Genomic DNA, 15,525 nt, shown 5'->3' with positions numbered 1-15,525 from the left:
TCAACGTCAGCATTAGTTGAGAAGGATGTTACAAATGCTTCAACAGCATATGCAAGTACGCATGCTGAAAGCACAACACACCCACCTCGGTCACGGCAAACGGCTCATCCGCCAAGCACACAAGAACGAAGCCGGTCGACGGAAAAGCATTTTGCACCTACAGGTTCCTCACAAAGTCACCCAGTAACACAGCCTGCATCACCTGAAATCCCTTCTGTGACGACTGCAACACTCCGTTCAACAACTTCTGAGCAAACCTTTGCGCCGGTCACAAAACCCACCGAACAAGGTCCACACGTCCCACAAGGTCTAACTGGCACGCAGGCTGAAAGCACAACGCACCCACCTGTGTCTCAACGATCAGCTGGAACGGCTAGCATTAAAGAAGAGCAGGTGACAGAGGGTTATTCTATCCCACCTTCATCAGAAAGCCCTCATGTAGAGGAATCTACAACAGCATTCCACTCTGAAACTTCAAGGCAAGCATCCCTTGCAGCAGGAGCAACAGAACACGTATTGAATGCTTCACAAACCTACACAAGCAGGCGCGCAGAAGACACTACGCGCCTACCTCCACCACAGCAAACAACTCACGTGGCCATTACACACGAACAGAGTCTGGCAACCGAGGAACAATCCGTGCCTGCTTCATCTCAGTCTCCCTCCGGTATTGAGACAACTACAGTGACCCACACCGAAAGATCGGAAGAAACCACATCACCACCAATACAAGGTACGGAACATACTTTGGGTCCTTCAACAGCTCATTCAAGTACACGTTCCGAAAGCACAGCACACCCCTCACGGCCAGCAGCCCACACAGCCAGCACACAAGAACAAAGCCCAGCAACAGAAGGTCATTTGTTACGTACCAGCTTCGCCCACACTCTTCCATCGTCCCAGCATGCATCATCTGGAAGCCCCTCTGGTGTTAAACATTTGACGAGTACATCACTTCAACCAGAAACTTCCGAACACACGACTATGACGGCAACAGAAATCACAGAGCATGTTTCTCATGTTCCAAAGGAGCATACGAGCATGCAAACAGCAGGCACATTGTACCCATCTGTGTCACACCAATGGGCTAGCACGCTTAAGGACAGTCTGGCAACGGATGAGCATGCCATGCTGTCATCGTCCGAAAGTCCTTCAGTTACGGAAGCCACTATGGCGCACCTTACCAAAGGCCCCGGGGAAACCATTGCAACATCAGCATCAGTTGAAAAGGATGTTACAAATGCTTCAATAGCATATGCAAGTACGCATGCTGAAAGCACAACACACCCACCTCGGTCACGGCAAACGGCCCATTCGCCAAGCACACAAGAACGAAGCCGGTCGACGGAAAAGCCTTTTGCACCTACAGGTTCCTCACAAAGTCACCCAGTAACACAGCCTGCATCACCTGAAATCCCTTCTGTGACGACTGCACACCTCCGCTCAACAACTTCTGAGCAAACCTTTGCGCCGGCAACAAAACCCACCGAACAAGGTCCACACGTCCCACAAGGTCTAGCTAGTACGCAGGCTGAAAGCACAACGCACCCACCTGTGTCTCAACGATCAGCTGGAACGGCTAGCATTAAAGAAGAGCAGGTGACAGAGGGTTATTCTATCCCACCTTCATCAGAAAGCCCTTATGTAGAGGAATCTACAACAGCATTCCATTCTGAAACTTCACGGCAAACAACATCCCCCGCAGGAGAAGCAACAGACCACGTGTTGAATGCTTCTCAAACTTACACAAGCAGGCGCGCAGAAGACACTACGCGCCTACCTCCACCACAGCAAACAACTCACGTGGCCATTGCACACGAACAGAGTCTGGCAACCGAGAAACAATCCTTACCTGCTTCATCTCAATCTCCCTCCGGTATTGAGACAACTACAGTGACTCACACCGGAAGATCGGAAGAAACCACATCACCACCGATACAAGCTACGGAACGTGCTTTGGGTGCCTCAACGGCTCATTCAAGTACACGTTCCGAAAGCACAGCACACCCCTCACGGCCAGCAGCTCACACAGACAGTACACAAGAGCAAAGTCCAGCAACAGAGGGCCCGTTGTTACGTACCAGCCTCGCTCACACTCTTTCATCGTCCCAGCGTGCATCATCTGGAACCCCCTCTGGTATTAACCTTGTCACGAGTACGCCACTTCAGCCAGAAACTCCCGAGCAAACCCCTGAGACGGCAACAAAAGTCACAGAGCATGTTTCCCATGCTTCAAAGATCCATACGAGCACGCAAACAGCAGGTGCATCGCACCCATCTGTGTCGCACGAATCGGTTAGCACACCTAAAGAAAGCTTGGCAACGGAAGAGCATGCTATGCTGCCATCGTCCGAAAGCCCTTCAGTTATGGAGGCAACTACGGCGCACCTGCCCAAAGGCTCAGAGGAAACCATTGCAACGTCAGCATCAGTTGAAAAGAATGTTACAAATGCTTCAATAGCATATGCAAGTACGCATGCTGAAAGCACAACACACCCACCTCGGTCACGGCAAACGGCTCATCCGCCAAGCACACAAGAACGAAGCCGTTCGACGGAAAAGCCTTTTGCACCTACAGGTTCCTCACAAAGTCACCCAGTAACACAGCCTGCATCACCTGAAATCCCTTCTGTGACGACTGCACACCTCCGCTCAACAACTTCTGAGCAAACCTTTGCGCCGGCAACAAAACCCACCGAACAAGGTCCACACGTCCCACAAGGTCTAGCTAGCACGCAGGCTGAAAGCACAATGCACCCACCTGTGTCTCAACGATCAGCTGGAACGGCTAGCATTAAAGAAGAGCAGGTGACAGAGGGTTATTCTATCCCACCTTCATCAGAAAGCCCTTATGCAGAGGAATCTACAACAGCATTCCATTCTGAAACTTCACGGCAAACAACATCCCCCGCAGGAGAAGCAACAGACCACGTGTTGAATGCTTCTCAAACTTACACAAGCAGGCGCGCAGAAGACACTACGCGCCTACCTCCACCACAGCAAACAACTCACGTGGCCATTACACACGAACAGAGTCTGGCAACCGAGAAACAATCCGTGCCTGCTTCATCTCAGTCTCCCTCCGGTATTGAGACAACTACAGGTGACTCACACCGAAAGATCGGAAAAAACCACGTCACCACCAATACAAGCTACGGAACGTGCTTTGGGTGCCTCAACGGCTCATTCAAGTACACGTTCCGAAAGCACAGCACACCCCTCACGGCCAGCAGCTCACACAGACAGTACACAAGAGCAAAGTCCAGCAACAGAAGGCCCGTTGTTACGTACCAGCCTCGCTCACACTCTTTCATCGTCCCAGCGTGCATCATCTGGAAGCCCCTCTGGTATTAACCTTGTCACGAGTACGCCACTTCAGCCAGAAACTTCCGAGCAAACCCCTGAGACGGCAACAAAAGTCACAGAGCATGTTTCCCATGCTTCAAAGGCCCATACGAGCACGCAAACAACAGGTGCATCGCACCCATCTGTGTCGCACGAATCGGTTAGCACACCTAAAGAAAGCCTGGCAACGGAAGAGCATGCTATGCTGCCATCGTCCGAAAGTCCTTCAGTTATGGAGGCAACTACGGCGCACCTGCCCGAAGGCTCAGAGGAAACCATTGCAACGTCAGCATCAGTTGAAAAGAATGTTACAAATGCTTCGATAGCATATGCAAGTACGCATGCTGAAAGCACAACACACCCACCTCGGTCACGGCAAACGGCCCATCCGCCAAGCACACAAGAACGAAGCCGGTCGACGGAAAAGCCTTTTGCACCTACAGGTTCCTCACAAAGTCACCCAGTAACACAGCCTGCATCACCTGAAATCCCTTCTGTGACGACTGCACACCTTCGCTCAACAACTTCTGAGCAAACCTTTGCGCCGGCAACAAAACCCACCGAACAAGGTCCACACGTCCCACAAGGTCTAGCTAGTACGCAGGCTGAAAGCACAACGCACCCACCTGTGTCTCAACGATCAGCTGGAACGGCTAGCATTAAAGAAGAGCAGGTGACAGAGGGTTATTCTATCCCACCTTCATCAGAAAGCCCTTATGTAGAGGAATCTACAACAGCATTCCATTCTGAAACTTCACGGCAAACAACGTCCCTTGCAGCAGAAGCAACAGAACACGTGTTGAATGCTTCACAAACTTACACAAGCAGGCGCGCAGAAGACACTACGCACCTACCTCCACCACAGCAAACAACTCACGTGGCCATTACACACGAACAGAGTCTGGCAACCGAGAAACAATCCGTACCTGCTTCATCTCAATCTCCCTCCGGTATTGAGACAACTACAGTGACTCACACTGAAAGATCGGAAGAAACCACATCACCACCAATACAAGCTACGGAACGTGCTTTGGGTGCCTCAACGGCTCATTCAAGTACACGTTCCGAAAGCACAGCACACCCCTCACGGCCAGCAGCTCACACAGACAGTACACAAGAGCAAAGTCCAGCAACAGAAGGCCCGTTGTTACGTACCAGCCTCGCTCACACTCTTTCATCGTCCCAGCGTGCATCATCTGGAAGCCCCTCTGGTATTAACCTTGTCACGAGTACGCCACTTCAGCCAGAAACTCCCGAGCAAACCCCTGAGACGGCAACAAAAGTCACAGAGCATGTTTCCCATGCTTCAAAGGCCCATACGAGCACGCAAACAGCAGGTGCATCGCACCCATCTGTGTCGCACGAATCGGTTAGCACACCTAAAGAAAGCTTGGCAACGGAAGAGCATGCTATGCTGCCATCGTCCGAAAGTCCTTCAGTTATGGAGGCAACTACGGCGCACCTGCCCGAAGGCTCAGAGGAAACCATTGCAACGTCAGCATCAGTTGAAAAGAATGTTACAAATGCTTCAATAGCATATGCAAGTACGCATGCTGAAAGCACAACACACCCACCTCGGTCACGGCAAACGGCTCATCAGCCAAGCACACAAGAACGAAGCCGTTCGACGGAAAAGCCTTTTGCACCTACAGGTTCCTCACAAAGTCACCCAGTAACACAGCCTGCATCACCTGAAATCCCTTCTGTGACGACTGCCCACCTCCGCTCAACAACTTCTGAGCAAACCTTTGCGCCGGCAACAAAACCCACCGAACAAGGTCCACACGTCCCACAAGGTCTAGCTAGCACGCAGGCTGAAAGCACAATGCACCCACCTGTGTCTCAACGATCAGCTGGAACGGCTAGCATTAAAGAAGAGCAGGTGACAGAGGGTTATTCTATCCCACCTTCATCAGAAAGCCCTTATGTAGAGGAATCTGCAACAGCATTCCATTCTGAAACTTCACGGCAAACAACATCCCTTGCAGGAGAAGCAACAGAACACGTGTTGAATGCTTCACAAACCTACGCAAGCAGACGAGCAGAAGACACTACGCGCCTACCTCCACCACAGCAAACAACTCACGTGGTCATTACACACGAACAGAGTCTGGCAACCGAGAAACAATCCGCACCTGCTTCATCTCAATCTCCCTCCGGTATTGAGACAACTACGGTGACCCACACCGAAAGATCGGAAGAAACCACATCACCACTAATACAAGCTACGGAACGTGCTTTGGGTGGCTCAACGGCTCATTCAAGTACACGTGCCGAAAGCACAGCACACCCGTCACGGCAAGCAGCTCACACAGCCAGCACACAAGAACAAAGCCCAGCAACGGAAGGCCCTTTGTTACGTACGAGCCTCGCTCACGCTCTGCCATCGTCCCAGCATACATCATCTGGAAGCCCCTCTGGTATTAAGCATTTGACTAGTACATCACTTCAACCAGAAGCTTCCGAACAAGCGAATGTGACGGTCACAGAAGCAACAAAGCATGCTTCAAAGGCCCATACGAGCACGGCAACAGCAGGTACATCGCACCCATCTCTGTCGCACCAATCGGTTAGCACGCTTAAAGAGAGCCTGGCAACGGATGAGCATGCTATGCTGTCATCGTCCGAAAGTCATTCAGTTATGAAAGCCACTACGGCGCACCTGCCCAAAGGATCCGAAGAAACCATTGCGACGTCAACATCAGTTGAAAAGGATGTTACAGATGCTTCAATAGCATATGCAAGTACGCGTACTGAAAGCACGTCACACCCACCTCGGTCACGGCAAACGGCTCATCCGTCGAGTAGACATGAACAAAGCCTGTCGACGGAAGAACATTTTGCACCTGCAGGTTCTTCGCAAAGTCACCCAGTAGTCACCCAGCCTGCATCGCCTGAAATCTCTTTCGTGACGACTGCACACCTTCGTTCAACAACTTCTGAGCAAACCTTTACGCCGGCAACAAAACCCACAGAACAAGGCCCACATGTCCCACAAGGTCTAACTGGCACGCATGCTGAAAGCACAACGCACCCACCTGTGTCTCAACGATCAGCTGGAACGGCCAGTATTAGAGAAGAGCAGGCAACAGTGGGTTTTTCCATACCACCTTCATCGGTAAGTCCCTATGTAGAAGAAGCTGTAACAACATCCCGTACTGAAAGTCCACAGGAAACAACATCCTTTACAGCAGAAACGAGAGAACATGCTTTAAACGCTTCACGAACTCATACAAGCAGGCATGCAGAAGACATTACACGCCCACCTTCGTCACGGCAAACAACTCACGTGACCACCATACAAGAACAAAGTCTGGCAACCGAGGAACAATCCGTACCTGCTTCATCTCAACGTCCTTCTGGTGTTGAGACAACTTTAGTTACCCACACCGAAGAACCAGAAGAAACCGCATCACCGCCAACCCAGGGTACGGAACGTGCTTTGAATGCTTCAGCAATTCATGCAAGGACTCATAGCACAGCACACCCAACTGGGTCAAGAGAAACAGCTCACACAGACAGCACACATGACCAAAGACCAGCAACGGAAGGTGAATCATTACCGACGAGCTTCGCACATGCTCATCTATCGTCTCAGCATGCATCACCTGGAAGTCCTCCTGGTATTACGCATTTGACGAGTTCATCACTTCAACCGGAAATTTCCCAACAAAAGACTACGACGGTAACAGAAGCCACAGAGCATGCTTCTTATCATTCAAAATCATATACGAGCACGCATGCTGCAGGCCCTACACGCCCACTGGTGTCACAACAGTCTCCCGGCACGGTTAGTATGCCTGAAGAACGCTTGACGTCTACAAAGCATCCCATGCCGACATCGCTTGAGAGTTCCTCTTTTACTGAAACTGCTACAGTACCCCATTCCAAAAGTTCAGAGCAAACCTCTGCACCATCAACAACGGCTCCTGATCGGGCTTACAATGCTTCAACGGCTTACACTGCAAGCCATCTTCAAAGTACAGCACATTCCCCTGCGTCAAGGCGAACAGTTCACCTGACCAGTGCAAAAGAACAAACCCTGTCAACGGGAAAATATTCTGCTCCCACTTTATCGGAAACATCTTTTGACATTGAAACAACTATAGTGCTTCGTCCAAGAAGTTCACATGAAATGACTGCATCATCAACAGGAACCAGACCCGTTACCATTACTTCAACAACTCAATTCAGCACGCACACAGAAAGCACGACACAAAAATCTGCTTCACGACAACCAACTTACGTTCCCAGCACAAAACAACCAAGTCTGGTTACGGAGGAACACCTTGTGCCCACCAGCTTCTCCCATACTCACCCGACAACACAACTTGCATCATCTGAAATTCCCGCCAGCATTGAGAACATGACGACTAAAGCAGTTCATCCTGCAAGCTCAGAACAAATCACTGCGGCAGCAACGGAAACTACAGATCACGCCTCTCACGTTTCAGAAGGACATACCGGTACACGTGCAGAAAGCACTACACAACTACCTGTGTCAAGACAATCAGCTAGAACGGCTGGCACGCGTCAAACTGTTGTGCATGCAACAGTAGCTGTGGATCACGCTTCGAACGCATCCGTCGCGAGCACGCAGGCTGAAACCACAGTACATCTGCCTGTATCGCGGCAAAAGGCTTACATGGCCAGCACACAGGAAGAAAGTCTAGGACCGGAAGGTCATTCTGCATCTACCACCTTCCAGTCCTATCACCCAGCGACTCAAAGTACGTTATCTGGAAGCCCTGCTAGTATTGGGAGTATAGCGACAGCACCAATGCATGCGGCAACCTCGGAACTAACCAATCCGCCTGCAGAAGAAACAACAAAACCCCTTTCTCATGCTTCAAGAACTCGCACAAACGCGCAAGGGGAAATTACAACACAGCATCATGTGTCAGAGCAATCAGCCAGCACGGCTTTCCTTCCAGCCGGAAGCATCGGAACGAGAGAACATCACGTACCGCCATCCTCTGAAAGGCCCATAATAACTGAATCTGTTACAGTATTCCATCCCGGAAGCCCACAAGAAAGCACTGTAACATCAACGGAAGCTGCAGAACTAGCTACAGATTTTTCCGTGCGTTATACCAGCACTCATGTTGAAAGCACAATACACTCAGCGGCGTCACGGCAAACGGCCCATGCGACCAGCACTCAAGGGAAAATCCAACTTGTCTCAGGACAAACAATTAGTACGGCTGGCATTCCGGCAGAAAATATGACAACAGAAGAATATTCCGAGACGCCAACATCTGAAAGACCTAGTGTGACCGGAGTTGCTACAGAAATCCATCCAAAAGGCTCGAAAAGAACCGCTACAGCGTCAACCGAAGCTGCCGAACAAGCCACAAACGCTTCGATCACTTTTACCAGCACGCTTGCTGAAGGCACAGCATACCCAGCCGTGTCGCAGCAAGCCGCTCACACCGCCAGCACGCAAGAACAAAGCCTTGCAACGGAAGGTCATTCTCTGCCTTCAAGCCACCCGCATACTTACCAAGCCACCCAGCACGCATCATCTGAAAGCTCAGGTGGTATTGGAAGTGCGACGGCTGCAACACTTCATGCAAAAACTTCTGAACAAACCGTTCCGCCAACAGCGGGAACTACGGAACGTGCTTCTCACGCTTCAGAAACTAGCACAGGCGCACAAGCAAAAAGCACAACACAGCATCTCGTGTTACGGCCATCAGCTAGCACGGTTAGCATTCCCGAAGCAAGCGTGGGAACAGAAGAACATTCTGTACCGCCATCATCTGAGCGACCTCCTGTTACAGCAGCCGTTACGGAAGTGCACCCCAAAAGCTCGAAAGAACCCATTGTGACGTCAGCAGAAATTGCAGAGCCATCTCAAACGGCTTCAACAGCTCATGCGAGTAAGCTCACTGAAAGCACAGCACATCAAGCCACATCACGGCAAACGGCTCACACTACCAGCACACAAGGACAAGTTCAGGAAACTGAAGGCCCTTATTTAGGTTCCAGCTTCCCACAGACTTGGCAAGAGACCCAGCGCACGTCATCTGAAAGCCCTGCTGGTGTTCGGAATACGACAGTTGCAATAATTCATGCAGCAACTTCGGAGCAGCCCATGGTGTCATCCATGGAAATCACAGACCTTCCCTCTCATACTTCAACAAATCGTACAAGCGCACGAGCCGAGAGCACAACCCAGCAGCCTGTGTCAGGGCAATCGGCTACCACGGCAAGCATGCCTGAAGAAAGCATGGAAACGGAAGAATATTCGATAACGACGTCATCTGAAAGGCCCGCTGTTACTGAAGCCGTGACAGCAATTCATCCCAAAAGTTCGGTAGGAACCCCTGACACATCAAAAGAAGCTGCAGAGAAAGTTGCGAATGCTTCAACATCAAGCGCACGCACGCATGCCAAAACCACAACACATCCAGCCACCTCGCGGCAAACGATTCACATGCACAGCACACAAGAACAAAGCCTGGCAACGGAAGGTCCTTCAGTAACCACTAGTTTCATGGGCGCTCATTCAGGGACCCAACGCGCGTCAACTGGAAGCCAGTTTGTTGTTGACAACGAGACAGCTACGGTACTGCATCCCGCAAGTTCCTCAAAAGCCTCTGAGGAGGGAACGGAAACCCCGAGACATGTTTTCCCTGCTTCGAAAACACATGTTACCACGCATCAGGAGAGCACATCCCACCCAGCTGTGCCAGAACAAACCATTACCACGCCTGGCACACCCAGGGAACATCTGGTGACAAAAGAACAACCTGCACCGCCGTCATCCGCACGTCCTTTGGCCACCGAAACTACTTCAGCACTTCAATGGGAAAGTTCCGAAAGAACCATCACAACAACAACAGAGGCTACCAAATGTGCTTCACATATTGCGGTGGCTTATGCAAGCACGCGTCCTGAAAGTAAAACGCACGCTCCAGTGTCACGACAAACGGCTCAGGCGGCCAGCACACAGGAAACAAGCTCAGCAACGGAAAGTCACCTAGTTCATCCAAGCTTGCCGGATACTCACCCAAAGACACATCCTGATTATGGGCAGACAAAATCTGAGAGCACCCAGGGTTTCGAAGAAGTAAGTTCGACGCAAGGTACTGAGAGGTCGACTTCGTCCACTGAACATCCAGGTCAGTGGAATATTGAAACGTATCTGTGACTTGCATAAGTAGCCATTTTTTGTGTTGTTTTTCTCATCCAGTATGCAAGAGAAAACATGGATTTGCTCAGGCACGCGAAAACGCCCTTGATAAGACACCGAGAGGTATTTGTGCCTCAGAGATGTGCACAAGTGATGTTTTTCAACACTCGCCCTGATTCGGCTTTCTTAACACGGACTAATAGGGGAGGGGAGGTGTCGATGCGACCCCCCTATCGTTTCCAAATTAAGGGAGATAGAGTCTTGCGGAAACAAACATAGCATTGTTGTTAACGAGGTCTCGCGATTGATATTAGGGTTTATGTTGCTTGGTCGATAATTCACGCCAGTGCGCCAGGTCAATGGTCAGAATTTCCTGAAAACCTGACTTTTCCAGCATTACATGCTCATATCTATGTGACCACGACCCGCAGCGACACGAAGTTTAACAGTCGTGCTCCTTGTTTAATTCTGGGTACAATTACATGTAGTATATATGTTTGGAGCTATGATGTAGGGTTCTGTTAATGTAACAGTGTCGACTCGCCGCACACGGTCCTCGAAAATCGTCGGTTGCCGCCCGCCGCCGACGCCGACCGTAAATCACCGTGCAATGTTTCTGAAAAACGTAACTTCTCAGAAACCAGAAAACTAAGGACACGTTTTCAGCGTAAAAACACGCGCATTCACTGCCCAGAGACCACCGAACGTTCGGGAGCGATTGCACGACATGCCGGATAGGCACCCTTAGAAAACCTTGGCACCCTTAGACTTCCTGTCAGGCCGCGGATTGAGATTACGACCTGATGAGATCCAGCACTTCTGACATTTGCTGGAATAAGGCGGTGAATAAGCTTGACAGCTATCACTGCTAGATGTATTGACGCCTCAATCCGTCAGTTCTATTCGGTTATTGTACCTGAAGTTTCCCAGATATCACCTTTTTGAACACTAACCATTTCTGTGCGCATTTGTACCAAAGAAAAATGCCATTATCAGTTCTGACCACATATGTTAGCCTTAAACATGCAGCCTTAGACGGTTGAATATACTATTCTTTATGAGACCGAGGTTTCGGAAATCTACAGGCTGCGGAGTATGCTGTGATTATGTGCATACTGATTGCTTCCAAACTTTACAGCGTGCAAATGGGACAACATCACGTCTAGCAGACCCGGAACCATTATCCGGGACCCTAGTCGCTGTCTGCATGTGGAATGTGTGCAAACTATACACGGAAGCTTTGTTGACGTCACCATCGTGCACGAAGCAAGAGGATGTAAGTATATGCGTTTCGAAGCCCCTGTTCAACTAACGAGTTGCGTTCACAAAAACACAAACTATTTTTGCTCAGTGTAACGCATTTTAGGGATCTCCAGCTGCGTTAGAGTGCTGGTCTTTGCTGCCTGTGACTGTCAGTGAGCTTGACCAATTTTGGACTTTGATTAAGGGTGCGAATTATTTGGCTTAGGGAACTATAAGGTGAAATACATGCTGATTGCAAAGCATCCGCCAACAGGAGAAACTTCTATGCTGCAATAAAAATGTTTTTTAAAGCAAAACATTAATAAATTGAATCCGAATGGCGTTCCATTGGGCCTTTGCATTTTATCCATGCATGAAAGGTATGCTTTCGAACTCGTTGCCGACAATTGTTGTCATCGCTTGCGGAAGATATCTGGCTTCACTAGTTTGGCTTTTGGCATTATCTCGTGATGGCTGGGAGTTCACACATCTGCTATCAACCGTACATCTCACGATGCACAAGGCATCTCTCCAGTAATATGCAACATATTCTCCCTCCAACAGGTTGCGAAATGAATGGCAACACCATGGTCCCAACGGGCTTTGTGAGGTTTACACCTCTCGGCAAAAAGAAGCGTTGCTTCTTTGGACGCTGGCACACACAATACTTCGATCCAGCGTTGAGTGAGTGCAATCGTAAACGAGCCGCGTGTCTGCATATTGTGACCTCCCAGATGTTTGCAGTGTGTAAGACTCTATCATATGAAAGGCAATCCACAGCGCTATCTCATTCAACATGGCACACGAAGCATTATTTCACGAACAGGATTTCAAATTGTGAATAGCTAGGTCTAACCATACAAGGTTTTTGTTCACCATGTGCCACGACCTTAACATATTGTTAAAAGGTGTGCTCCAACTTTGCATGAGGGCTTTGAATTGTAAAGCTATCAGCCATCTAGAAGGTCACTCGGTGCGGTTCTCAGCCCCGCCGTTCTTAAGACCTAAACCGCTTTAGTTTCTGAGCTACTCGACCGCGAAGATGTGCAGACAATTTCGTGCAGGCTAGTTCAAGGTTACTCAGGCATCCATGACACCATACTAACGCCATTGAAATCCTGCCATTAAATTATTCACGCAGCGATCAAGGCCAATAAGATAGCATTGCTATTTCGTATTATGTGACGTTCGTGAGCCCGATTTCCAAATACATCGGCTGTCAATTGGCTCTCAATCAATGTTGTGCAGCCCAAGATGGCTTAATCAATTAATACTTATTGAGAAGCATATGCACTAAATGGAGAGACTGAGTTGTCTAGAACAGTTTTCTCCCCTAAGAGTGCACTAATAACGTGAACTTATTTCATCATCTGATGCATCAATAGCTTGAAATGTGGAACATTTCCTCTGACAAAGCACCTGAAAGTTATTTTGTAGTGAAGGTCTGCACACATTTCTAGAAAACGTGCAGAACATCTTATTGTCGCCGCTCAAGCATTTTGTTAGATACCAGACGTCCTCCTAATGACGACCTAGAGCCATTATGATTTCGATAAGTTTTTCGAATGGACTAGATCGGATCGTAAATGCCCCATAGACGTAGGTGCGGGTGTGATTAATTGGATTCAGAATTTAATGATACCAGGTCAGACGGAATAAGCTGAACTGCTGAATATCATTGAGTAAGTGTGGCTTGTTCCAGTACTCTGCATAGTTTATGAGTTCTGTTAAATTTGGTTGAAATGTCATGAATCAACTCTCGCTCTACTACGATCTGATGCTCAGGACTTTTCCAGAATAGGCTCTCAACGCTTTGGAGCACGGCATTCAAATTCGCCAGCTGAGTTTACACCATAGTTACACATGCCATCAACATTTAAGTTTCTGAACTTGATGGTCCACGATCTATACCCTACCTTTACCTTTCTCAAGGTCACGTTGATGACACTGCTAAAAAAACGACAACTAAGTTTTATTGAAAACAGGCAACACATTATTGGTAGGTATTCTAGGCTCTCTATCTGAAAGTAGAGCAAAAATTTTATACTTTTTATGATGGTTTTGTAAATCTGAACGGTGTTACGATAGTTTTGTTTGCTTTTGGAAAGCCATGCCATCTAGATTTAATCTAGATCAAACATTGACCTTTGTACCGAGATTTGACGTTTTGAAGTACATAAAATTGAAATCTCTATCTTATATCTACACCACATAATCTATGATGATATTTCATCCACCCTCATTGCATTTACTTACAGTGAATCTAATTACAGTACATTTTCTTAAATTACATCTACTTACATTACATTAACTTACATTGCATCTACTTACAGTACATCTTCTCACATTACATCTACTTACGTTACATCTACTTAAAGTGCATCTATGTTGCATCTATTTACATCACATCTACATGTTATCTTGCACCATATCTTACAGGTTTGAAAGGCCTTTTAAGCCCGGTTGTCCTGCCAAAGTTCGCATTCAGCATTGTCCAGTCACAATTATATGATAAAGTCTGTCAAGAGCTTTCCAGTGCCTTTTCCCGTGGCTCCAGCTTGTTTAGTTTTCAAGATCTCATGGGGCTCTTGGGTCCAATGTAGGGCGATGGTAAAGCAACCCCCGTAAAGAAAAGGGATACGATGGATTTTGTTTCTTTTATTGCATATGCCTCACGGGATGACGGGTGACGGTATAAACTTTCCTTCCAATCTTCAGCATTCTGATGAAGTTTTTGTCGGCGAAGTTTCTTGTCTCGTCAATTTTCTTGTCGGGAGTAAGTTTTCCCTGCATAAGGCCCAGGCTGAAATTTGTCCGCAAGTGGAACTGGGCGACCATTCCTCCAACTAAAGTTAGGCAGGCATTTTGCGCATTGTGAAAGTCGACCCACGTGGAAATCACGGTGCCTGTCGTGTGGTAGAAACGTTCAGCATGAGTGCTTATAACACACATCAATTTCATAGGCTAGTTTCAAATAAGTACATCAAATGTTTAAGGATCTTGTGATCGGTCTTACGTTGATTCAGCGTCATGCACAACATTGCAACGAATATCTTTTAATAAGTTTGATCCGAACACTGAATGGGTGTATTCCTCAGACCAGAGCTCACACTAAGCAGTGCTTGCTGTGCGAGCACCTGGCACCTGGTCGTGAAATCGGGTGCCAGGCGTCGGATCGTGAAATCAAGTTAACGGTAGAATTTGGTGGCAAAAGCTTAACGTGCTGGAATACTCAGCACTGTCCGTCCTGCCCTCTAACGTCATCTGACCTTAAGAGCGGCAGCTGCCACCGGCGTCAGGCTTTTTCCGCCAGGGGTAATAACGAGCGTCTAAAGCGCCTCAAACCCACCCCGCCACGGTTCGAAGGATAGGAAGGCACACACTCCGACCCAAGGAGCTATCGGGGCAAACCATAGAATGTGTCAACAACAAGATGTCAAAAAGCGTTTGAAGAACATATTTGTGAATATACGAGAAGTACCTCCTTGCTCCCACATAGCTGCAAAAGTGCCGAGAGCTACATAGAGATCGCTCCCCAAGTATAGCTAATTTTATTAGAAGAGATTAGGTTCATCGTGCTGTTGCACAAGTGGCGCTTAGTTGTATTGCAAGCTAGAGGTCTTCTTGAAATACAACTAGGCAAACGATAATCTGGGTAATCGAAAAATCCCATTCATTAGCAGAAATATCGAGTCCCTGGCCGGCACCTTAAATATATTTTTTAAAGACACCTTTTGCGCTGAAACGTAGAACCGTAGTATGGGCCGTAGTAAGCGTTAACAATGTGTACCAGAAGCTTT

The 15,525-nt window shown here is 48.5% G+C and overlaps 1 protein-coding gene across 1 annotated transcript in view; it reads left to right on the top strand.

Moving 5' to 3' along the window:
• Nucleotides 1-3,356: 3,356 nt before the first annotated feature.
• LOC119091303 (mucin-12) overlaps nt 3,357-15,525 on the top strand; it is a gene marked incomplete in the record, with an annotated part of 14,457 nt that continues 2,288 nt past the window's right edge. The window contains 3 exon segments of the mRNA XM_037214002.1: nt 3,357-10,472; nt 11,622-11,759; nt 12,290-12,409. Coding sequence (XP_037069897.1) covers nt 3,548-10,472; nt 11,622-11,759; nt 12,290-12,409 — 7,183 coding nt within the window.

The sequence above is a fragment of the Pollicipes pollicipes genome, unplaced genomic scaffold (genome assembly GCF_011947565.3).
Source record: "Pollicipes pollicipes isolate AB1234 unplaced genomic scaffold, Ppol_2.1 Scaffold_3447;HRSCAF=4054_pilon_pilon_pilon, whole genome shotgun sequence".
NCBI lineage: Eukaryota > Metazoa > Arthropoda > Thecostraca > Pollicipedomorpha > Pollicipedidae > Pollicipes > Pollicipes pollicipes.
The sequence above is the reverse complement of the archived record's forward strand: the minus strand, read 5'-3'. Positions and strand labels throughout refer to the sequence as shown.